At 54.6% G+C, this 24,531-nt stretch overlaps 9 protein-coding genes across 9 annotated transcripts; 6 read left to right on the top strand and 3 right to left on the bottom strand.

The window, feature by feature from the left end:
- Positions 1-339: 339 nt before the first annotated feature.
- M421DRAFT_420218 (uncharacterized protein) lies at positions 340-2,960 on the top strand. Its single transcript, XM_033592402.1, has 3 exons — positions 340-898; positions 955-1,925; positions 1,978-2,960. Exons 1-3 carry the CDS (start codon positions 652-654, stop codon positions 2,530-2,532), a joined length of 1,773 nt encoding a protein of 590 aa, XP_033449236.1. The 5' UTR covers positions 340-651; the 3' UTR covers positions 2,533-2,960.
- A 470-nt stretch (positions 2,961-3,430) lies between these two features.
- On the top strand, positions 3,431-5,976 carry M421DRAFT_100712 (CRAL/TRIO domain-containing protein; the record flags this gene model as incomplete). The annotated part of the gene is made up of 4 exons (XM_033586554.1): positions 3,431-3,619; position 3,679; positions 4,313-5,262; positions 5,317-5,976. The coding sequence occupies 4 exons, from the start codon at positions 3,431-3,433 to the stop codon at positions 5,974-5,976; spliced, it is 1,800 nt and encodes a 599-aa protein (XP_033449235.1).
- A 728-nt stretch (positions 5,977-6,704) lies between these two features.
- On the bottom strand, positions 6,705-8,714 carry M421DRAFT_420216 (ribosomal protein S2). Its single transcript, XM_033592401.1, has 3 exons — positions 8,465-8,714; positions 7,562-8,411; positions 6,705-7,514 (listed from the first exon to the last, which is right to left on the bottom strand). The coding sequence occupies exons 1-3, from the start codon at positions 8,511-8,513 to the stop codon at positions 7,193-7,195; spliced, it is 1,221 nt and encodes a 406-aa protein (XP_033449234.1). The 5' UTR covers positions 8,514-8,714; the 3' UTR covers positions 6,705-7,192.
- A 571-nt stretch (positions 8,715-9,285) lies between these two features.
- M421DRAFT_62120 (white collar-1) lies at positions 9,286-12,662 on the top strand (the record flags this gene model as incomplete). Its single annotated transcript, XM_033595942.1, has 4 exons — positions 9,286-10,002; positions 10,090-10,918; positions 10,968-12,334; positions 12,387-12,662. The coding sequence occupies 4 exons, from the start codon at positions 9,286-9,288 to the stop codon at positions 12,660-12,662; spliced, it is 3,189 nt and encodes a 1,062-aa protein (XP_033449233.1).
- A 1,901-nt stretch (positions 12,663-14,563) lies between these two features.
- On the top strand, positions 14,564-15,684 carry M421DRAFT_144067 (ras-domain-containing protein). Its single transcript, XM_033587509.1, has one exon. It carries the CDS (start codon positions 14,796-14,798, stop codon positions 15,429-15,431), a length of 636 nt encoding a protein of 211 aa, XP_033449232.1. The 5' UTR covers positions 14,564-14,795; the 3' UTR covers positions 15,432-15,684.
- A 147-nt stretch (positions 15,685-15,831) lies between these two features.
- On the bottom strand, positions 15,832-17,051 carry M421DRAFT_420213 (mitochondrial carnitine/acylcarnitine carrier protein). Its single transcript, XM_033592400.1, has one exon. It carries the CDS (start codon positions 16,853-16,855, stop codon positions 15,938-15,940), a length of 918 nt encoding a protein of 305 aa, XP_033449231.1. The 5' UTR covers positions 16,856-17,051; the 3' UTR covers positions 15,832-15,937.
- A 1,094-nt stretch (positions 17,052-18,145) lies between these two features.
- Positions 18,146-19,151, top strand: M421DRAFT_100706 (uncharacterized protein; the record flags this gene model as incomplete). Its single annotated transcript, XM_033586553.1, has 3 exons — positions 18,146-18,196; positions 18,288-18,921; positions 18,979-19,151. 3 exons carry the CDS (start codon positions 18,146-18,148, stop codon positions 19,149-19,151), a joined length of 858 nt encoding a protein of 285 aa, XP_033449230.1.
- A 22-nt stretch (positions 19,152-19,173) lies between these two features.
- Positions 19,174-20,272, bottom strand: M421DRAFT_420212 (uncharacterized protein). Its single transcript, XM_033592399.1, has one exon. It carries the CDS (start codon positions 20,215-20,217, stop codon positions 19,255-19,257), a length of 963 nt encoding a protein of 320 aa, XP_033449229.1. The 5' UTR covers positions 20,218-20,272; the 3' UTR covers positions 19,174-19,254.
- A 595-nt stretch (positions 20,273-20,867) lies between these two features.
- M421DRAFT_62103 (translation initiation factor eIF-2A) lies at positions 20,868-23,171 on the top strand (the record flags this gene model as incomplete). Its single annotated transcript, XM_033595940.1, has 5 exons — positions 20,868-20,892; positions 20,943-21,012; positions 21,065-21,136; positions 21,188-21,605; positions 21,654-23,171. The coding sequence occupies 5 exons, from the start codon at positions 20,868-20,870 to the stop codon at positions 23,169-23,171; spliced, it is 2,103 nt and encodes a 700-aa protein (XP_033449228.1).
- Positions 23,172-24,531: the final 1,360 nt, after the last annotated feature.

Genomic DNA, 24,531 nt, shown 5'->3' with positions numbered 1-24,531 from the left:
GCTGCACATGCTGTCAGTAACGGGAGATTTTCAAAGTGTTGCCGAGACGGATACAAGAACAAACCGAGACCGAGTACATTCAAGTGTGACTGCGTCTCGATCCTACTGCTAGCATCAGCTAGCTAAGGTATTGCGCTGCAGGACTGCACTGCCTCTCCTGCAATGCACAGCTTCGTGTTCAATGGGGCATAGTGAAGTCTTTATCAAGGCTTGCACAGTTCGCACAGTGCGAGGTTAGCCGGTGTATCCGTCAAAAGTCAAAGCGAAATGCGGTGGCTAGTGAAGGGTACTTAGGATGCAAGTGTTGAGTAGATCCACCTGCGCTAGTCGCGGCTCTGCGTCACAATTCGAGGAAGCTGCGATCGAAACATCGTCGCGCTGACCACGTCCTCTCGTGATGCCGATTACTTCGTTGCGTTTCCGCAACTTCCGGCCAGCCAACTGCCATAAGATGACAGACATCAGCCCTGGCGGCCTTGTCGCGACCGATTCTTGTGCATCATAACGCATCTTTCTCAGTCATTCGTACGAAGCTTGACCCTCACAGCATATAGGTGCGCTGACGCTCTCAATCGCTCTGGCAGCCTACCCGGACCTTTGTGCAGACTCTCTACGCCTAGCAGACCTATTCCTTGATTGAGTCTCACCTGTATGGCTCGTGGAACCATAGCATTATCGACTGGAGCATTGCTGCTCCAGCTTCTTCCTCTGGTAGCTGGTCACGGCGACGAGCGTCACGACGATGCGATGAATATGAGCGGGCATAATGCACCAGCGCTAGCGCCACAGCCGCAGAGCGACGCACCGCAGAGTTACTGGCGCCTGAACGAGTATGCAACGCTGATGTACTGGCACATCGTGCTGGAAATCCTATCTTGGGTGGTCATTCTTCCAGTCGGTAAGTTGTCCCGAATCCGCAATTGATCTCCGGGGCTCTAAACTAACGCACCCCAGCCGTAATGCTGAGCATCGCTCGTTCGCGATACGTTCTTCCCTCGCAGTTTGCGTTTCTTGTCGTGAATGCGCTGGCGCTGCTGGTGGGGGTTGTGTACAACCATAAGACCCCAGACTTGTATGAGAACAACTCGCACAGCAAGACCGGATGGATCGTTACGTGGATCGCGTCTGCCTGGGTGTTCATGGCGCTCATCCAGACGTACATGGATCGAAACCAAGCGCACTCGTACGATGATGAGACTATGCAGCCACTCAACGCAGCAAACATGGCGGAGTACCAGCGTATGAAGGAGGAAGACCTTGAGAGTCCTTACAGATACTCCAATGACTCTGGTCAGGGCACTGAACGCAACTCAGCGTCACTTTACGGACACTCTCGATCACCTAGCGTAGAGTCGGACGGATGTCAGTTTCCGGGACCAGTGCGCAGGAACACACATGACGGGCTCGATGACCTGGAAGATGTGAACCTTGAAAAGCCGAAGTCGCAGTCGCGTTTCGACGCCTTTTTCTCTCGTAACATAGCTGGCTTCATAGCGGGCAGGACTGCGAAGGTCGTTCGTTCGTTGTACGTGATCTTTGAGCGCACAATCATCGTTCAGGGTCTCGTCGCCATCTTGTCAGGCACGGTCGTGTACGGCGGTATCGCGCATGGAGGTGCAGTCTTCAACGTCTTGGCCCATTACGTCAAGGGTGGCATCTTCTTCCTGTACGGCTTCCTCACACTCGGACGCTGGATGGGCGCATTTGCTGATCTGGGTTGGGCGTGGAACATTAAGCCCTCGAAGGAAGTCGTTGGTCGCCGCAGGCGCAGCATACCCTCTGCCGAGTTCACCGAGTCGTTCGTGATTTTCCTGTACGGTTGCACAAATGTCTTCCTCGAGCACCTCGCAGCCTGGGGCGATGCATGGACATCGCAGGATCTGGAACATGTTTCGATATCGGTGTTGTTCTTCGGTGGTGGTTTGGTAAGTCCCCCGCAATCCTTCACCAACTAGCGCACATACTTACGTACCTTAGCTGGGCATGATCATCGAATCGACCAAAATGCGCGAACTTCTCAACAGCTCCGTTGCGACGTCCTCGTATGTCGAAGACGATTCGTGGCAGGAGCCACGCACATACAACTTCTCCATGAACCCCATGCCTGCACTTGTCATTCTGCTGCTCGGCAAGATGATGAGCTCGCATCATCAGGCATCCATGCTGTCAACCATGATCCACAGCCAGTGGGGCAGCATGTTCATGGGCTTCGCGCTGGCTCGGTGCCTCACGTACGTCATAATGTACATTGCGCCGCCCACTTCCTACCTGCCGTCTCGCCCGCCAACCGAGATCATAACTTCCTTCTGCCTGGTCGCTGGAGGCATCACCTTCATGGTCAGCAATAAGGATACTATTGCGGCGCTGGAGTCGTATGGTCTTGATGCCATGTTCATGTTCACAGTAACGATGGGTCTGACGGCGCTCCTGCTGGCCTGGACTACAGTCGTGATTGCGATCAAGGGTTGGGCCCTCAGTGTCAAAGGAAGAAGCCAACAGCACGCGAAGGGCCGGGCTGATGTACTGGCCTAAGCATGACTGGTTGTCATCTGATCTGGTCTAAGCGACCTCGAACTGTCTCCCTTGATTACACGACTTTACATCGTTTTGAATTTACGATACCATTGCAGGATACCCCTTTGCTGGAGTCGGCAAACCGTCTGGACGACTCCATTTACACCTCCCTTTCAGCTGAGCCGGTATTGATAATGATGACTAACGATAGACCTGAGGATTTTCAAGAGGAGAAGGGTTGGGGAGCCTGGTAGTTGTATAGCAGTGATGAATCAGTGGTATATTACTTACGCTTGCGTCTATACATGTCCAATAAGTGACTTCCGCACCTCTTAACCGACGCTTTACGCTGCACCCCTTCCTCGTCCTCTTGCAGACCCCCTCGCAATACCACTTCCTCTTGCTGCGCCTCTTACCGTACCACCTCGTGTAGGTATCCCTCCTTTTCCTCGTGCCGTCGGGATACCTCTCCCCCTTCCGGCAGCGGCTGGTGTCGTCTTCTTGGGTGTGCGCGGCACCGGGCTTTGGGCGTTCTTGAACTTGTTTGCTGCCTTCGAGCTCGGCGGGTTGTCAACGAATGATGTGTCAGTCGTGAGAAACGTAGCATCCACGTCCTCAAAGCCTGACGCGCGGCAATTGGGCAGGTTTGCAGAGGGATTGAGCGAAGGGTGGTTTTGTGGGCGCTTGAAGGAGTCTGGTACTGGGGTCTGGGTGTCACATTAGCTTCTTCTCTTCCGCATGCCCCCCAGAATTGTCGTCAATCTGTAGGCTCGAGCACGGTTTGCGCACCTCAGGGAAATCCACACAAAACGCGTTCATGTTCAAGCCGTACAGAAATCCTGCGAAACTCTCGCTGAACCGCGCAAGACTCTCGTGCATCAGCTGCAGCTGTACAAAGTTCTGCTCCAGATCGGCCATGGCGTCAGAGAGCTCTGCGAACCCGTCTTGCAAGCCTTCGAGAGCATTGGAGCCGGCAGCGGCGTTGCGCGAGCGTTGCGCGCTGTCGCGGAGAGAGCTTCGTGATGACGGGCGCAATGGTGTCGTTGGGCGAGAGCGGGGAGAGCGAGAGCGCAGGCGTTGGGAGCGCGAGGAAGGCGGCTCTTGCGTGGGTGTTGTCGATGACATTGTGCTTTGTTTGTGGGTACAGACTCGATGCGGTCGTAGGGTGCGTTGTTTGTTTGTTCACTTTCTGTGCGAGTCGAACACGGAATAAACGTTTTACACGTCAGTGATTACTGTGAGAGAATTCGCGTGGCTGTGTCAATGTCTTCGAGTCGTGTTTTTGAAATCAACATCAAGTCGTGGGGTGTTTACAAGGTCCCCTGCATGGTGTTGTGGCTTGCCGGCTGGAGGGGAACGCTAAAATCGCATCGCAGCACGATGACGCCGTGCCGCCGAGTCTTGAGCTCTGCTCGTCCCTTCTTGCTTGTCCTTCGCGTACTTGCATTCATCGCAATTCTCTACGAGCTGCTCGTACGTCACTCAGCGCTGCGGACATCAACATTCGTCCGGACAACTCGCAGCCCGTCTTCCAGGCGATCCGACATAGCCGGACCAAGCGTGGAATTACAGCATACGGCACTTGCGCCGTCTGACTTGCTCCGCCACCCCATATTCATGTCACTTCGCGCTCACACACTGAAGAGACTGTCATACGTATCCTCTGCGAGACCAATATACAAATCATTGGCACATTCGAGGGCACTTCGAAACTACATTGCCCCGCTCCCCCGCGCTCAGACACGCGCTTTTCGCGAAGGAAGATTCTCTCCAGCTTACCCTAAGCAAAGCGGCTCAGGACTTTGGACTGTCTCGATAGTAGCTGGTCTTGCAATTGGCGGCGCACTACTGGTTCCAATCTTCAGTAGCACTCTCGCTCAAAATACCGAAGAACTCACCACCTTGAGCTTCGACCCCTCCAATACTACCGACTCTTTCCTCATCATGACCTCCAACACGCCCGCCGGTCGCCCCGGTACGCTTACGCCGCAAGAAGAAGAGAAGCTTCGCGAGCTATGGGTGCTTACGATGAAGGTGTTCGGTGTATATGGAGAAGCGAGCAACGGTGTCGCAACACCAGCAGCTGCGCCTGCCGCCATACCTGGGGCCGCACCAGTAGCTGACAAGGAGAAGAAGAAGAGCAAATTGAACGTTTTCTCGAGGCACAAGAAGGACAAGACCGACAAGAGTGCGGAAGTTGAGACGACGGCGATCTCAGGAACATCGACGCCTGACATTGGGCGACTGTCACTCTCGACCGACGATGACAAGTTTGGCCAGACGGCAGAGTTCAAGGCTGCGATCGCGAACATTCCACCAGAGGATCTGCGCAACGCTTTCTGGAGCATGGTCAAGCACGATCACCCCGATGCGCTTCTTCTGCGCTTCCTTCGCGCTAGGAAATGGGACGTCGAAAAGGCACTGGTCATGATGATCTCAACAATGCAGTGGAGAATGGGCGAGATGCACGTAGACGATAGGATCGTCAAGAATGGCGAGCTGGGCGCATTGGAAGAGGCTGCTAAAAGCAGTGACGCTAAGGCGAAGAAGAATGACGAGGATTTCTTGGTCCAGCTTCGCATGGGCAAGAGCTATCTGCATGGCTTGGACAGCACAGGGCGGCCGATGTGCATTGTACGCGCGCGGCTGCACAAGGCTGGTGAGCAGACAGAAGAGTCTCTCGAGAGATTCACCGTCTACACAATCGAGACAGCACGCTTGCTCCTCAGGCCGCCGATCGACACTGCAGTAAGCTCCTAAATCCTTACCATTCATATTTGATAACAGCGCTGATAAGGATAGACCATTGTATTCGACATGACCGACTTCTCCATGGCCAACATGGACTATACGCCTGTCAAATTTATGATCAAGTGCTTCGAGGCCAACTACCCTGAATCCCTCGGCACAGTGCTCGTCTACAAAGCACCTTGGGTGTTCAATGCCGTCTGGTCTATTGTACGTGGCTGGCTGGACCCCGTTGTTGCAGGCAAGGTCTCCTTCATCAAGAACGTCGATGAGCTCCAGAAATTCGTGCCGAAAGATCAGATTCCCAAGGAACTCGGAGGCGCCGAAGACTGGGTGTACAAATACCCTGAACCAGTACCAGGGGAGAACGACACAATGAAAGATGAAGCCACCAGAAACGCGATCGAGGCAGACCGCTCGCAGATCGTAAAGCGTTACGAGTCGACAATACTGGAGTGGATTCGAACTGGGACACAGACGGAGACTATCGAACAAAGGAGGAAAGAGCGCGATACCGTCGCCGAAGACTTGAGGCAAAACTACTGGAAGCTCGACCCATATGTCCGTGCCAGGACGCTATACGACCGCATGGGCGTTATCAGCCAGTCCGGCCAGCTCGCTTTCTATTCCAAGGCTGCGGCTGCGGCGGCACCAGCGGCCACAACGACGACAGCCCCCGGACGGGTGTCCACAAGCGCAGATGATTTGGACTAGGCGCCTGAAGCCACTGCGCGGCGCCTGCTACCTGAACTGGACCTGTTCAGGGACGGGAATGGGATTATGCACATCGAGGACCCACCAGTAGTCCTTTGCGCTTGGATGAGCAAAGGAGGCCAGGCTGAGTTGCGCGACATGTCTGGACAAATCTCCCTATCACCCCCGCCTGCAGTCTGCCAGAAGAAGAAGAACAATCGTCCATGACTCGGGTGTTTCTTCGCGTTCAGCTCACGATGGTTCGCTCGGCAGAAGATTGCCGTTTTCACATGCGAATGTCGTATGCTGTTGGTGATTCCCATGATGATTCTTCATGGTAATTCTTACATACGGCATCGCGTCTCGATCGGTCCAGATAACCGTTGTTGTTATCATCATATGAGTACATAGCACCTAATACCTACGCACTCCCTTTCACACATATCCAACATATCTAATGCGAAACGCCATGAAGATTCTTCATGGAATTTGAACATTACCATCACGGTCGCAGCGGCCAGTCGGCAGATTTCCTGCGGCCTCACTCCACATCGTGTCCCCACTATCGGTCCTCCCGATGCATAGAATGCGCTTTGCTCGACGCATGAATAAAAGATTCTCCCGAACGACATCGGACGCGCAGGACCTGAGAACATTATACGTATGGGAAATCTGAAGCAATGACCGTGTCCAAGTCGGCCCTTGGGTGCTCTCTTGGTGGCGCGGCACGGCAGGTTTACCCGATGACGTCGTCGATCTCACGATGCACTACTGTAGCCACGATGCGCTACCAGTCACCACGAGCGTCAATTCTGGCTTGGTCGAGAAGGCTGGTTTCACTGGGCAACCCTATCTGTTACTGCGCGAAGTTAGTGTGTGTGTGGGCGTTTCAAGCACGAGGACAGCGACGGATGGTGGTGGCCTGGGAGCGGGTTTTAACTTTCAAGTGGCTTCACAGATGAGAGGGTCGGTGACATTGGGCTACTGGGATGGTAGATGCGTCGCATTCGGCTCGACGTGTTGCAGGAAGGAGAGCCATGGTCTATGCGCGTGAAGAGATAGAGACCTTGAGGCGCAGCATGCGCTCATCCTAGGTGGCAAGTAGTTGTGGATGTAGAGTATGCTTTTCCAATGTAGATGCAAGCGGTAGTATCTTGCTCTTGTTGTACATTGATGTAGATGCACATCTAATAACACACCGTCCCAAATGCTATCCTACTCGTACAATATAGCTCCTCTAGTCGCTGAACTTGATTCTCCTTCCACCCTTCTGCCTGTGGTCCTCACGGTCGCGTACTTCGTCCAGATGCCTGGAGAACTCAGCGTCAGCATCAACCTCAGCCCCGCTGACGACCTCAGGCATCCTTGCAGCCACGACAGCCTCAGCCTCAGACTTGGCCTGCGCGACTTCCCTGTCACCATCTTCTGTCTCGAACACCATCAGACCCTGGGCGGGACGGTAGGTAATGCGCCCTCTCGCAGCGGCGGCGAGGCGTTGTTTCTGACCTGCTTCACCTGCGCGGCCGAGAACGCCAGCGATGACTTGGATACAGCGCAGACTAGTACGTGTTAGTTGTGTTCGGAGACGAGCTGGGACATGTCTCACCTGTCGTCGTTCGCCGGAACCGGGTAGGTAACCCATGTAGGATCAGCATTTGTGTCAATGACACCAATGGTGGGGATGTTGTTGAGCGCGCACTCGTGCAGCAGGACGTAGTTCTCGAGGGGGTTCAAGCACACGACGAGGTCTGGACGCAGGACCGGGCGGTCGTACAGCTGCTCCTCGAAGCCCGAGACATGTTTGTCGTGCTCGTTGACGACCTTGGTCTTGCAACGGCCCAGGATCTGCTGGCCGTTTGTGATGCTTCCGGGGATCCAGCGCTCGAACAGATGGTAGCCCTTGGCCAGCTCGGCGGCGCGAGACACAGCGCGGTCTTGGCCGTCACGGGTGCCCACGAACAGGACGATGCCTCCTCTTCTCGACACCTCCTGAACCACCTTGGCTGCGCGGCGGAGATGGGCGGCTGTGACTTCGAGCGAGATGACATGGATGCCCTGACGAATGCCGTGGATGTAGCGCGCGTTGGCGGGATTCCAGAGAGACGTGGCGTGACCCTGGTGGGCTTCAGAGGCGAGGAGGAGCTCGAGCGTGACGTCGGCGGGCGAGGGAGGGTTGGTGAGGAGGGTGTGCGGTTGGTAGTGAGGCTCGACGACGGCGCCCAGGCTGTTGAGGCGCTGCGACTGCTGCTTGTGCGCGTGATACTGCTCTGCGAGGCCTGCAGGCGAGGGCGCGGTCGCGGGGGCTTCTGTGGCAGCGACAGGGCTGTCGAGACCTACTCCGGAAGCCCACTCGCGCTGCCACTTCTGCGCGAACGTCTGTGGAAGGTCCTCGCCGGTATCAGGCGTATGTGTGGAATAGCATCGTCGCTGCAGCGACCTGCGTGCGAGGGCGGGCGCTGTGCGTCCAATTAGCCAGTCGAGCATCATCACGACAGTGCCATCAACATACCCCTCCGCGCGACAAGATGCCGTATGAGCATGGTGCTGCTGGCCGCCATTGTTTGTGCTGCTCCGTCGTGCCTGCTGCAAAAGTTCGGGGCGTTGCTTGGCGTTTTCGCAGGGCAGGCGCGACGTGCGCTCCGCGGAAGACACGGGTCCCGCAGTCCCAGACTCTCAGCGGTCCCAGCGGTTCCACGCACCTGGCAGCCACACTGATGGCCGTCACGGGTGCTTTTCCTGAGGCGCGTCGCCCACTGGGCCACAGGCGCCTCACAGGCTCCCACGCTCGGGACGCAGCTGGGCTGGGCACGCAACAGTGAGCTGATGTCTGTCTGGCGGCGCTGGCTGCGCTCCCGCCCTCCCCGAGCAGCATGGCAATCTGCATTCCGCATGCACTCGCGCACTCGCGCACTCCGGGCCTAGCTAGCAAACACGTCCCCACCCTGCCCACCGTGAGCTTTCTCTGGCGCGCCCGCGTGTCTGCGGCTGCGGTGTTGCGGGTGCTGCCCCACGGTCACGGGTATTCTTTCTTTTCGCCCTGCCCGTGTCTAGTGGCGTCCGCGTCTGCGTCGAGGCAAGATCTCTTAGCTCAAAGCCTAGGACCGCCGCCCACGACCAGCTCCGGCCTGTCTGCAGGGTGCCGCCGCGCGCTCTCGCCTTGCATGTCGCCTGCTGCGCTCTTCACCTCCACCACACACCCCGCTGCTGCCCACAGTCCCCCATACGCGCCCGCCTCGACGGCTGCGGCCCCCGTCACCCGCCCATCGATGACCGCGATCCGGCGCTGCTAGCTACCGTCGCACACACTGAGCCTCTGGGTGCCAGCCCAGCATGAACGGCTACCCCTACTCGTCCCAGCCCTACGCGGATGGGACGAGCAACGGCGGCGGCCTGATGGATCTCGGCGGCGGCGACATGAGTGCCTACGGCCCTGGCAGCATCGAGGGGCAGTCGCTCGATGACATCGTCTCGCAGAACGACAGCGTGAACCGCCGACGGAGCATGCCCGTGTACGCGCGACAGCCCCAGCAACCGCACCAGCAGCCGCACCAGCAGCCGATCATCCAGATGACCAGCCCGACGCGCAGCCTGTCCATAATGAATTTTGGCGATCCAAACGGCGGCTCCCTGGACGACTTCGCCTTCGACATGTCTGCGTCGGGCATGGAGCAAATGATGCGCAGCAACACGTTCCCCAGACCCACCGCTGATATGCAGCCCGGCGCCGATCTCGCCGTCAAGACCCAGTTCAGCAACGCCGCCTCGCCCTTCTCCACCATGGCCGCGCCTGGCTCCAATTACGCCTCGCCCATCCACGCGTCCGCAGATCTCGACATGGGAATGAGCCCCTACCCCAACGGTATGAACATGTCGCTGGACATGGACGACTCGCTCAACAGCATGATGCAGTCAGACATGAACATGTTCGGCAACAACCACTTCAATCCCCAGATGATGGACTCTCCTGTCAACATAAACCCCACACCTATCAACCCGGGTACTGATTTCATTGGACCCTTGCCTGCACCTCGGCGAGCGTCTAACATGGTTGGACAGCACCAGTTCGGGGATATGGCACAGGGTCATAATCAGAATCAGAACCAGAACCAGAACCAGAACCAGAACCAGAACCAGAACTGCGGCCACTTCAAGAGCCCTTCTATGAGCAATACGCCAGACGGCCGATCTGGTCCATCTCTTCCCAGCCGTCAGAATAGCCATGGCCAGCAAGACCAGAGCAGATCTAGCAGGGAGCAAAGTCAGCACGGTCAACGTCCCGATACCAGCAACGCAAATAGCGCCACTCAACTGAGTCTGAGCTCGCTCGAAAATCAGCGGCCAATAGCACAGGACCCTACAGAAAACATATCCCACGACAATCTGGAGCACATCAAGAACAAGAAACTACCGTGGCAAGAGGGGCCCGGCGGATTCCCGTCGTTAATGCACCCCAAACCTCACACGGAGATACAGTTCAAGAATGCTTACTCCTCGTCTGGGTTCGACATGCTTGGCGTTCTCATGCGAGTAGCCACGAGACCGAACCCGCAAATCGACATTGGCTCCGTGGACTTGTCGTGTGCTTTTGTCGTGTGTGACGCTGACATGGACGACATTCCAATCGTTTACTGCTCGGAGAACTTCGAACGTCTTACGGGTTACACAAGGCACATGATCCTTGGCAGGAATTGTCGATTTCTGCAGTCACCTGATGGCAAAGTCGAGGCTGGCATCAAGCGCAACTACGTCGACGACGATTCGGTACTTTATCTCAAGAACACTATCAGCGCGGTGACCGAAGCACAGATCAGTTTGATCAACTACAGAAGAGGAGGGCAGCCGTTCATGAACCTTCTCACCATGATCCCAATATCATGGGAGCCCGGTGGAAAGGTCAAGTTCTTCGTTGGCTTCCAGGTCGATCTCGTCGAGCAACCTGGTGCAATGACGAACAAGAACTCAGGTAAGATTTATCGTTGTCTTTGGTCGAATCGGAAACTAACTTTGACAAGATGGATCGTACAGAGTCAACTACCAACGTGGCATGGGTATGCCTAGCTATGTCTTCAACGACGCTTCGAAACCCCAACCAGAACAGGGGCAGACCATTTCCAAGGATGAAGTGTCGAACGTATTAGCATCCTACAGTGGTTCAGGGGATTCTGAAATCACCCGACGCATATGGGACAAGGTCCTTCTTGAGAACACGGATGATGTCGTACACGTTTTATCACTCAAAGGTCTGTTTATGTACTTGTCACCATCGAGCAACCGAATCCTGGAGTACGACCCAAGTGAGCTCGTCGGAACCGCCCTTTCTTCTGTATGCCATCCTAGCGACATCGTGCCGGTCACAAGAGAACTCAAGGAGACTACAAACGGCGGTTCCGTCAACGTAGTATTCCGCATCCGAAGAAAGAAAAGCGGATACATGTGGTTCGAGGGCCACGGCTCATTGCACACCGAGCAGGGCAAGGGCCGCAAATGTATCATCCTGGTTGGTCGCGAACGTCCAGTCTACACATTGAGCAAGAGTATCGTCCGCGAATCTGGCGGCATTGGTGACAACGAGCTGTGGACAAAGATGTCAACCTCCGGAATGTTCCTGTTCGTCTCATCGAACGTGCGCCAATTATTGGACCGACAGCCAGAGGAACTTGTGGGGATGAGCATGCAGTCACTCATGCGCCAGGATTCTAAGATGAACTTCGGTCGAATACTGGAGCTCGTAAGAGGTGGAAGGAAAGGAGAGGTCAAGCATGAGATGATCAACAAGAGGGGGCAGGTGCTGCAGGCTTTTACCACAATGTACCCCGGAGATGCTACGGAAGGTCACAAACCAACATTTATTGTTGGGCAGACTCGACTCTTGAAATATTCGAGGAACAGCAACGGTCAGCGACCTTCGATCTACCAGACGAAGGAGCAGAATTTGCAAAGCTCGGTACAGCCGCGGCTCAGCAGCGCCTCATCTATGCCTGGTTCCATATCTGGTGCCGGCTCCATGGTCGCATCACCGAACCCACACTTTAACACTACAGAGGCACACGGCACTACATTTGCCGGTCACAATGGGCTGACAATCGGTCACCAGGATCAGAGCTTGGCGTCAGACGACAATGTATTCGACGAGTTGAAGACCACACGAAGCACCAGCTGGCAATATGAACTTCGTCAAATGGAGAAGCGCAACAGGTATCTGGCTGAAGAGGTGCAGAGCCTGTTGGCAGCGAAGAAGAAGAGGAAGTGTAGAAAGGGTGCTGGACAAATGCAGAAAGACTGTGCCAACTGCCACACGAGGACAACACCCGAGTGGCGGAGAGGACCATCTGGTAACCGAGACTTGTGTAACTCATGTGGACTGCGGTGGGCCAAGCAGGTTTGTTCCCCAGGTTACATGGCTTGGACGCGTATAACTAATCCCTCTTTAGCAAGGCCGTGTGTCACCCCGTACATCCTCCGCGGCGAGTGACAAGAGCAAGAAGAGCAATACTTCGCCCCGACACATGCAGAACGTCCAGTCCATCATGCCTCACACCATTCCCGAGACCGGTCAGCCGTTCTCTGTCAAAACGACACTCACACCATCCTCGAAGCGCACGCCTGGAAACGCGGAGATCGACGATCACCATGCTGCCAAGCATGCGCGTGCTGAGGTCGCGGTTTCACAGGGTTTCGTCCCACCACCGAAGATTGACGAGGAGTAAACGCATCAACACCCTTCTTCACCTTGCTGCTTCCTTTTTTTTCCTTTGGGCCCGGTTGTTTTCTGATCTTGACGATACCCCAACACTTCTCTTCGCCATCTTTTACACAATCAAGCGGCTTCCGTGCTACTATCATCTTAGCGAGCCTTCACTCTACTTACGACGTTACTGGTATTCTAGACAAGCGAGTGGTCATTTTCACAGCTTCTCGACCGGATTAGGACTATGTTGGGCGACATTTATGTAGATGTCATGTCTTCCAGCGACAGCGAAAGTGTACATATATATCTTAGGGGCAGGGTCTGAGCGTATCAGATCAATCAAATGAACGAGCGATATCTAGCAATCGAACCCACTTGACTCCACTGAACGCGCACAGTCAGCGCGCTCCTATCTAAGATCGTGAATGCACTCGTAAAAGCTTACCCTGGACCCAGTGCAGCAACGCTCAGATCATGATCACCTGGTGATCTATCGTCAATCGGCAATGATGTGCCGTTGTCCGCTCGTTGTAGATATCCCCTGGTGTTGAGGGAATCTTTTGCAATCCTTTGCGTGTCCGTTTGGTACTTTCCACGAGAAATCCAGCACGAGCTAACGTGCAGGCATGCTGCCTTTGGCAAGGCTGTTACGCCACATGAGATTAGACTGTACCCGCAGTGCCTGCATCATCCTTGCAAGCGCACACTCAACATGCTTGCCAGAAGCGCTGAGCAGACAGCACCAGCACCAGCACCAACGCAAACTCAAACCTCAATTACGAGCAGGTTTCCGTTATTTGTCGCAGAGTAGCTTTGCAGACTCAATGACTTGCATAGTCGCGTCCAATCTCCCTTCAAGGTTTCGGAACGCCGTTGGGCGCTTGAGCAACGGGCAAAATTTGACGGAAAACTTGCCAGCTAGAAGCATGGATGTGGGATCTGTGGATAAGTAGGCCGAGGCTGTAGAAGTGGGATGGTAAAGCGATGAGCGGTTGTTTATCTCTTGAGCCGAGTGAAAAGAAGCACGCTGCAATGGAGCGTGATGGGGTGGTGAGGATTAGGAAAAAGAAGCGCAGAGGTTCCCCACGCGCGCATGTAGTGAGGCGGATAAGCCTCCTTGGTCGGTTTTGTAGGTATGGTAAAGCACACACGAGGACAAAGGGCGCCGTCTGGTTCTCCATCAAGAACCTCCGTGCATGTTGTCTGTTGTCTGTTTCCTGGCCGTGCTTGTAATTCGTAACCTGATTGTGACTGAGTTACACTTTGACCATACTGTCATCAAACAACTCGTCACTTCATCGTCGATGACAGTTGCAAAGCACGCTGTTTAGGGCTGTCACCGAAAATTAGCCAGGCTAATCTTGAACACGGACGGCCGTGTCCGAGCAGGGCTGATCGAAGGAATGCGGCGCAGCATTGCGTTCCACAAATTACCTGCAACATCCTTGCGAGCACGAATCGGCGCGAGGTTGCAGGTACCCGACGCACGCTGCACAGCAACAAAGAAACTATACGAGCCGCTCACGCAAACTCCTCACGCTGTACATCTTCATGTGTCCAATTGTCACGCCTTATGACCAGCGTCATCTTTGGACAGGTTCGGCACGCCGTTGACGCCCGAGCTTCAAATCTTCGCGGAAACCATGCCGGCATCCTGTTGCAAGGGTGCAGCTGGGCCTCGATGCGCATACGAACTGATCGCCGTCAGGCATCGTGACCTGGGATTCACTCTCCTTTCGCAAATCTGACCCGCTGGCGACTGATGTCCAGGCACACCCTCGTTCCTTGTTTCTGCTCAAGCCGACCACAACGTCTCCTTTCTTTTGTTTTTTTTGCGAGACACACCACGACACTGCTGCGACACCGAGCTGAGGTAGCTGAGATAGTTGTGAAGACAGCCAGCCGCACGAACGCGTGACGACGAGCCCTCAGAGTACGCCGCACAGAAACCACCAGCTTGGACTGCACATTGGAACGTTCGGAGTGCGCAATTGCGATAGCAGAGACACCGCAATGGAAGAACAAGACCGCATCACGATAACCATCTGCGGTGACGGCGGATGTGGTACGCCCAATCCTGGTCCTCGCTCACACCACACACTCACACGCGCCCAGGAAAGAGCTCAATAACACTACGTCTGGTCCGCTCGGAATGGACATCAGAGTACGTATCCATCCCCATCTTACACGGCGCACCGTTGACACGCCCAGCTACGACCCCACAATCGAAGACTCGTACTCCGTCACCCGCGCCGTCGACGGCCACTCATACTACCTGATGCTCACCGACACCGCGGGCCAGGAAGAATACCGCGGACTCTGGGCCGCCTCGAACCTGCAGTCCGACGCCTTCCTGCTCGTGTACGATATCACATCGCCCAACTCTCTCGACGCACTGGAATACTTCATGGAGATGATCGATATGGAGACGGAGAACCGGCTGGACAACGGCAAAGTCCCGCCTGTCAAGATCGTGGCGGGGAACAAGTGCGATTTGCAGGGCATGCGGGCGATTGAGGCGAAGAAGGGGTTGGAATGGGCGCGGAAGCACGGGTGTGGGTTTATGGAGACGAGTGCGAGGGAGATGGTGAATATCGAGGAGACTTTTGCACTGCTTGTTAGGAGGGTCGTTGAGGCGAGGGCGAATGCTGGGAGAGGAGGTGCGGGAGCCATGTCGTACCCTCAGACACCAAAGCTACCGTCTACAGGAGAGAAGGCTGCACGGCAGCAGCACGCAGAGGACGACGAGGAGAAGCAGAGCTTTTGGAGTAAGCTGAAGTGCTGGTAGAGAGCATGTGTCGATGATGCAGGGCAGGCTAGGTTGTTTGGATAGGTTGGGTTGGCTGCGGTTGTGGATTTTGTACTATACCCGGTGGACGCACTCTTTGAGCTTCTCTTTTGTACATCGATAGGAATTCAGGTCACTAGAAGTGAATCCTGTGGCTGGACACGATACCAGAGCGTCGTGTTGTACGCAGGAGTGTCCAAAATTGCACACTTGAGCGTTTTGTATCTACGACGATTGTTGAGTACAAGGCAGTGGTCATCCAGAGTGCTGTTTGTGAGGCGTGCAGTTGATGTGTGCACCTTGAGCGTCTCGTTAGATTCAAACGATAACTCTATTTGCGCTTCAAGCCTCTTCGGCGCGAGCCAGCTTCCTAACCGGCTGTGGTCTAACCCCCCCGATCGTGGTCGAATCTATGCAATCCCCATATGCCAAAGACTCGTGTCCTCGTAAGATGTTGAAATCCCCGGTTACATCCTAGTGTCTCCCGAGTTTGTACAATTTCCCGTCTAGCTGATCAAACGCATGGTAACCTCGACGGTAGCGAATGTTCCAGCACTGACCGGCATAGCCCTCAGCAGTGTCGGCCCAATACCCTTCCAGAAACCTCTTGCACCCTCCTGCGCCCACACCTTAGAGAAGCAATCGCGCATGCTCTTGTACTTCTGATCCTTGCCGAAGCCATCACTCTGCATCTTGCTCTTGATAACATCGAAGGGGTAACTGCTGAGCCACAACATCTCTCCCGCAAGACCGCCATATGCGGCAACTTTCAGTGTCGAGATGTCCTCGCGCCTGATGTTGTTGCGCGCCGCATCCGAGTTCATCAGGTACTCGAAGGTGGTGAACCAGACACCGTACGCCTGCGCTTCTCGAAGGAAAGTCACAGCTGTTCCGCGGTAGACACCGCCAAGCACTCCTTGGTGTGCCGAGAGCTTACGCACGCAGTCGATGGGGCCGTTGTACAGCCGTGCAGCTCCGCTGGGCTGCGTCTGAAGACGGATACGAATGTGCTCGATGGGCGAAGAAAGCGCAGTGTTTGCGATACCAGCAAAAGCGCCAGCGGTGTAGTATTGCGAGTAAGACAGCGCGCCGTTGCCGGTCTTCGCTGTGTTCTGGGCTTCGAAGTAGCGGCGCGCAAAGTTGAAGCCACCGAACTGGACGGACACGCAGGCACCGATTCCAATCAACGGCGTCAGTGTTCCCTTGTAGAAAGCAAGGGCGCCTTCGTTCTTGTAGATGCTTGTTGCGGCATTCAGGGCGCCGGAGTATTGTGTTGTGGTTTGTAACCGGACCTTGACGATGTCGAAGGGCTGACCGAGCAGAACTTGTGCTACTCCTCCTACCGCGCCGGCGAACAGATCCTTTACTACCGTGCCTGACCCGGAATCGGGGTGTTCTATCTCTTGATCGACCTTGGAAACCATATTGACGGCTGTTTGGGAACGGCCAACTTCTCAGTGTCTTTGCTCCGCTATCGCTCCGGGATTCCAACTCTTATTAAATCGCACACTAGCCCGGCAGGTTCGCCTCAATCGACCTTGTCTTTCAGACCTTGCAATTGCGACTCAAGACTGCAATTGAGCTTTTCTTCGAGATCAACAGTTGATGTCGTCGAGATATGCGCCCGTGATGTTTGAAGATGCGATGTGCGGGAAACTATCGAAATTCACCAATGACGATTGCGTGCTCAACGCACAGACGCGGTTGACGCTGTTGCGGCCGACGGAAAGGAGTCGCATGCCTCGATGAGGCTGTATTTTCCTCTCTACAAGGGCCTTGGTTTTCGGTCAGCATTGATGCGATGCCTGAATTTATAGATCATTTGCGCACAACTTAACCACGGTCTCAATATGCACGCATAAGCCGTAGATTTCAAGATGGAATTGCAAGATAGTGCTACGTCGCTCGTGCCAAGTAGTAGAAAAACCACATCCTACGTGCAAGATCAGGTGTTTTGCGATTCAGAAATCTTGTTACAAGTTGCAATTGCTGAAGGCCAACCGATACCCAAGATCGAATGCGACCTAGCCATTTTCGAGAAGTACGTTTAATCAATGCACGTGCAAGGAGTCTCTCTGCGTTGTTCTGATGCTCAAGAAGAAGAGGCCCCAAACACAACCTTTGCGGAGAGGTTTGTCCTTGACAAAGAGGTGAAGGGCCGCTCTTTTTGAGACGCTGTTACGGGAGGACTATGTGGTTCCTATGGACGCTGATCATGCTCGAGAAACTACCTGAATTATCTGTGAAGAAGATCGATAACTATGTGAATCTGAATCGGAGAGAGCCTCATCGAAGGTACCTGCGCAGAGTTTGTGGAAGGCTTGACTTGTGGGCTGTTGTTAAATCGACCCCCGATGAGCAAAAGGTATGGGAAGCGTCTAGACAACCTATGCATGTTGGCTGACCTCTGCCGCGATGCAAGCGTGTGGTCTGCGCAATGTTCGTCGGTGAAGAGCTTTCCGATGATCGTCGTCATTGGCCCACCTCCGACGGTACACCAGCCGCAGGCGCAACTTCACAGCAACTATCACTATATGTGGTCTTGAGATATAAGCCCCAGTATCCATAACTTCGTGTGGAACCCGGAAAAAGAAGACAGAGGTGCCTTGAATCCACTTGAATAGGCTCTTAAGACACCGGTGGATTTGCGCAACATCTTCATCTAGAGGAAGCTGATAGGGAGAGACTCTAAGACACTCTAACAATCGTCCGCCATGGCAGTCAAACCAGTCTACGATGCGTTCGCCTCGAGGCCGAAAGACCAAGCAAACAAGAACGCGTTGAATCTGGTACATACGGTCAGTACTTCTCGCAGACCAAATCCCTGTAGACCCTCCAGACTGACGAGGATGACAGATAATTCGCGATCAATTCAGCATTGCGACCTGGCTCTCCATTGGTGCAGTCATACAAGCCGCTGCGTACACTTTGCTACCGTACCGTAATATCGTCACAATTCTCCCAGTCGTGCTCTTCCTCGCCTACAAAATCTCCTATACAGCGTGTGTTGCGACCGGACTCCTCGCAAATTCTAGGATGAAGGATGTCATCCGGTACCGCACAGGTATCATCTACCCTGACGAGAAGGGCGTTCAGGATAAGGCTGCCAATACCGAAATGTGTGCCATTATCCTCGGTGTTGTATCAAACCACCCACTTGGCATGCTGGGACCAGGTTTCAGGGGCGTCGGCGATCGCTTCGATGCGATGGTCAAGCAGATGTCGAATGACGCCACGAAATACGGATACCTCGGGCATTCCGCATGGCTCAACGCATCTGACAACACCACCTCGAACGAGTTCATGACTATCTTGTACTTCCAGAATGAGCACTACCTGCACGGGTATGCCCATGGACCAATGCATACGCAGACTATGCAGTGGTGGAGGGAGGTTGAGAAGGAGATCCCTCACGTGGGAATTATGCACGAGGTCTTCGCGTGTCCGAAGAAGAGCTGGGAGGGCATTTATGTGAATTACCCGCCTGTCGGTGAGTGTCCCTGGATAATGTGAACGACTGACTTCCATGCTAAAGTTCTCGATTAAGGTCTTGGTGCAACGACTAAGGAAGTAATCGGCCCAGATGGCAAGAAGTCGTGGGTCACTCCTCTTGTTAAGCTTGGAGGCAAGCTTATGTATAGCAAGGAACGCATGGGGCGCGCATATTGTGACGATGAATGGAACGCTTCCGCCGCGACGATGCCAGCAGAGACTGATTAAGATGGTCTGTAGGGTTTGATCGACCGTAGGCATTGCGTGAGGCGGTCCTGGCAAGCGTGCGACGCGTTCGAGAAAGTCGCAAACATCACATATTCATTTAGTCTTACAGCTTTGCCTTTATCGATCCAACACCGGCCTTGACCTGCACTTTTCCAGCCCCATCTGTGTCAACCATAACGACAACGCCCTCTTGTGCGCCCTTGCCAGTCTTCAGTTCCACCTCCTGACAGTCTTCCATCCCCACCTCATTCGCAAACTGCACAACAACAAAGTCGATTGGCCGATCGCCAATCACAATCATGGGTGCGTGCCAGGTCCCAGCACCGTAAGTCACAGCCTGGTCACCTCTAGCTACGAACGCACGCAGGTTCTTCAAATCTGGGAGTCCAGGTCCCTTTGGTCGCGCAGATGGGTGCAGCTTAGCAAATTGAGGTGAAGGCGGTATGGATTCAGTCGAATAGGGCGCAGGCCGTGCTCTTGCGAAGATGTCTCTAAAGCTTTTCTTCCTTTCCACCATGGGTGTGGGATATGGCGGCGGGCGACCGATGTGGCGTTTCGAGGCGCTGGCGGGCAGCGTTGGCGCAACAATGACCAGGTACTGAGTGTGCTTGTCTTGCGCTGAAAGACCCATTGGGATGAACGTTTGAGTAGTGAAAGGGTGGCGTTCCAGGATCTTTACGTCCAGAAGCTGCTTGTCGTAGTTCCCGTTGCTGTCTTCGTCTTCTTCCAAGTCCAAATCGCCCCAAGAGCTGGGCATGCTCTCGCTCGGTTCATTGTTTCTTAGATTCCGCGGTAAGCATGCAAACATGTTCATCACTGCTTTTGCAGGCTTCTTCGAGGGCGCTAGGTTATAAAGGTTCGACATATGTGTGACGTCCAGGTACTTTGTTGCGAATCCCTGGTTGGCCTGGACATGTTCAGGCGGAGGCACACGGTCCGGTATCGCGAGTCTGGAGCTGGGAGAAGTTGCGGGGTTTTCAATCACAGTGCCAAACTGCGAAAAGGCAGTGGGCGTCAGAAGCTCCATGGGTATTCTTATGGAGGGACATGGCATTGAGGTCGGCATGGTCGCTGTACAGTGGTGGTTCACGTCAGAGGTGGAAAGAATGGAGAGGCACGCGATGGGGCTGGGGAAGATGGAGCTCGGGAGCTTGTGATAGCATCAGTGGCCGGTGCAACCGACGCGCTAAGATAGCGATAGCGGGATGATTTTCGAGATGAAAACCAAGTCATCTGGTCTTTTGGCCGTTACATTGTCTTGAATTGAAGGATCTCAGAGCGATTGTTCGGCATGCTTGACGTTTGACGGACCATGACTAAGTAGTCGACCACTTCACATGCTGGCCGGGGAGTACAAGGCGTGACGGCCCGACGCTTTACCGCTAGCGCGCGCCCTGCCTCGTGCCTGCAATTGTTTCCATTCACATTTTGGTGTCTGTCACGAACATCTCCCACGACCTCCGCTGCGACGTCGACAAGCTCAGCACCCCTTTGCCGTTGCGTGGTCGTCGCTCTTGTCTGTCCTTGGCTGCCCAAAGAAAAAAGAAGCAAACTAGCAAGCCTCCGAAATACGTCACTCGCGCATCGCGAACGTGTCTCAGTCTTACTTAGCCTTTCTCACCGCCAGCGCAACGCCTCAGCTGCATACCAGACTCGCGACCACCAGCACCTTGCCCACTACCACCTCTGTACCAACTACTGTGACTTTCACTAGTCATGGCGGCTCCCACACAGTTGGCTTGTACGTTGCAGGCGGGCGATGGGCTTGATTCGCACTAATGCATCTGCCAGATCGTACCTCCAAGGGCATCGGGGTCCTCAATGCGGCACCCGCATACGAGGCTCTTCCTGGATTCACACCGTGAGCATGACGATCACGTGCCGGGAGGCCAATTTGCTGACACAGTCTGCAGGCCTGAGGGCAACCTTCGTTGTAAATGTTACTCGCCTGATAGCAGGTACTTCGCCTGGGCGTCGCCTGAACAGTACGGTCATCAAGTGTCACTTTGCGCCACAGTTCACTGACATGATCAAAGGGTTTCGGTCATCGACGCCTCCAATGGCAACCTTGTTTCGACCGTGCCCGCTGTCAACGTCTTCCAGCTCGGTTTCTCCCCGCTGGGCACATACATCATCACATGGCAGCTGCCTTCGAAGGACGAGGAGGGCAACGCCAAGAAGAACTTGAAGGTCTGGAAGACACTGCCTGATGAGGCTGAGGGTGCCGAGCGCGTAGTGGTCGGCGAATACGTGCAGAAGTCCCAGACCGGCTGGAATCTGCAGTACTCTCCCGACGAGAAGTTCTGCGCCCGCTGTGTGACCAACGAGGTTCAGATTTTCCAGTCTGAAGATCTGCGCAACCCATGGAACAAGCTTCGCGAGGAAGGCGTGACTGATTTCGCCCTGTCGCCCGGCAAGAACCATTCAGTTGCAGTTTTTGTTCCGGAGCGCAAGGTAGGCATGGACACTCATAAACTGATTGTACGGACTGACAAAACCTAGGGAATGCCCGCATCCGTCAAGGTCTACCAAGTGCCTCAATTCACCTCGCCCGTGTCTCAGAAGACTTTCTTCAAGAGCGACAAGGTCCAGCTGAAGTGGAACGATCTTGGTACCAATGTTATTGTACTGGCCCAGACCGACGTCGACAAGACCAACAAAAGCTACTACGGCGAGACGAACATGTACATCCTGAGCGCCAACGGCTCTTTCGACTCGCGCATCCAGCTTGATAAGGAAGGACCTATCCACGATGTATCTTGGTCGCCCAACTCGAAAGAGTTCGGCGTCGTGTATGGCTATATGCCTGCAAAAACCACTATCTTCAACGCTCGAGCTATCCCTCAGCACAGCTTCGATCTAGGCCCGAGGAACACCATCAACTTCTCACCCCACGGCCGTTTCGTACTTGTCGGCGGGTTTGGTAACCTGGCAGGAGATGTTGACATCTACGATTTGGAAAGGAACTACCACAAGGTCTGCACCATCAAGGCCGCCAACTGCACCTATTGCGAGTGGAGCCCTGATGGCAGGCACATTCTTACCGCGACTACTAGCCCGCGTCTCCGCGTCGACAACGGTATCCGTATCTACCATATTACTGGACCCCTTATGTATAACCAGGATATCAACGAGCTGTACCACGTCACTTGGCGCCCGCAGTCGCCTCAGCAGCACCCCTTGGATAACGTGTTGACTGCACCTGCACCCCACCCATCTGCGGCGTCTTTCACTGCCACCCAGAAGACTCCCTCCAAGCCCGTTGGTGCTTACCGTCCCCCTGGCGCCCGTGGAACCGCTACTCCCCTCATGTTTAAGCGCGAGGACGAAGGTGGTGCTGCTTACACCAACACTGGCGTGTCTTCCACTAACGTTGGTTTCCAAAACGGATTCGGACGAGGCGGGCGCCGTCAGGTACCTGGTGCTGAGCCCGTCCAGAACCTGCCTCCTGGTGCCGCTCCTGGTGGCGGTGTTAGTCTCTCTGGCACCGGAGAGGACCAGGAGTTGTCGAAGGCGGCTCAAAAGAACAAGAAGAAGCGTGAAGCGAAGAAAGCTCGTGAGGCCGCGGACAAAGCTGCAGGTCTCAGTGCCGATGCGCCGACAGGACCCGCCGCTCGTAGTCCCGAGAGCCGCGATGGTCGTCAGCGAAGCCTCAGCAAGAACGGAAACGGCAGGAGCTCCAGCCAGCAGCGTCCGTTCGGAAACAGCCCGGATCGCCGTGCGCAAGGCCAACCCCGCCAGAATGGTAGCCAGCAGCAGCAGCGTAGTCAGGATGCTCGCAACTCTCCTTCTGTGCAGACTTCGAACGTACCTGCCCCTGACCTCACTGTTACTAGCCCTGGTGAAGGTGGAGGACTTCAGGACAAGAAGATCCGTGGTCTGCTTAAGAAGGTTCGCGCCATCGACGAGCTCAAGATGAGGCAAGCTGGTGGTGAGAAGTTGGAGGACACCCAGATCAAGAAGATTGGTACCGAGGAGTCCATCCGCAAAGAGCTCTCTGGGCTTGGGTTCACGGGTTAGCATCTCTTGGAGCCCAGGCTCAATTGGGCGGCCATTGAGACCATCTGGATGCGCTCAGGACTGCCAGAGAGTCGGACTCCGTCACCCAAGAGGTACACCAGGGTGGAAGCCCCTCCAGTTCTGCCATTGGGTCCTCGGCCCTACATCGATATGTAGAAATTGGATGTGGGAGTAGAGTAGTCAGTAACCACTGTCGCTGCTCATAAAAGTACAAAATCATTCTTCATTGCCGTATGGCACTGCTCACTGGCTTTGACTGTTCGTGAAGTTTTATAGATCCGTCGCCACATCCTTTACCGCATCCTTCGCTTAGTCGCTCCACGAGCACCAGAGAGATCCGGCGGCCATGTGAATGTAGTTTAAAGCCATGGTCTCGAGAACGTCCAAGGCCACTATCTCTCGACTGGTCCCAGACACGAATACGTGTTGTGGTATAGTTGGATTCGTGCTTTAGTAGCTGTGGCTTCAGCGGATAAGCTACGTTACTCGAATGTCAAGACCCGATGCAGGGTCAAGCTCCGAGACCAATTGGATCGAACGCTGAAGTTCAGGAATAGGACAACCGACGATAACGTAGTTGAAATGCCGGACGCAATCCCGATAGGGCTGAGAATGGTTGGACTTTATTCTGAGAACCTGATGTTGATTGCTGTCTATCCCACACCGTTCTTTTGAAGATTCTGTTTTGAATGCCTTCATACAGACAGTCACTAGAGCTAAATCTACACAGAAGCTGCTCAGGGACGACGGTCGTTTTTCAAACTTGCATTGGAGACTGAGCATGCAAGGTTGTAGGTTCCAGGTCACCAGCACCGGCTGTCCAAATCTCTCAGGAAAAGACAGTACACGGCCAAGGCCCAGATGCATGAAGCTGCCATTATGAACATATAGAAAAACAAAGAGTTGGACTCGCCTGTACAAACAGGATTGCCTACTACGCGCCCGTAAGAGACTTCATCTTCCAATCCTTCGACTCTGTATGACGTCACTGCCATGTGGGGCGCGCCTGCCAAACGCAACGGCCCGCCCTCAATCTCGCATAAGCCTCCAAGCTTCGAAAGCTTCAGGCCACGACTTGAGCAACGATCAAATTCTGCCAGGCGGATATTCCAAGGCCACATTGCCATCATGGAGGCCTGTCCTGAGCATCAAGATGATGCCATGACCTCACAGGGTCACAAGAATACTCAGCAGCAAACATGGTTCGAATGTGTCGCTCATGCTTCCGAAACCCCTGTCACACTGAATCGCATTCATAAGCAAGCAAATGAATCCCACCAGTCGAATCTGCGATTGGTATCGCAGTGCCTGTCAGCCGACGTATGACGTCTTGCAGCGTGCCTGCTCACAGGCAGATCGT

Source organism: Didymella exigua (assembly GCF_010094145.1).
Source record: "Didymella exigua CBS 183.55 unplaced genomic scaffold M421scaffold_12, whole genome shotgun sequence".
Classification (NCBI taxonomy): Eukaryota; Fungi; Ascomycota; class Dothideomycetes; order Pleosporales; family Didymellaceae; genus Didymella; species Didymella exigua.
Note: the sequence above shows the minus strand (reverse complement) of the source record. Positions and strands in the feature narration are given on the sequence as shown.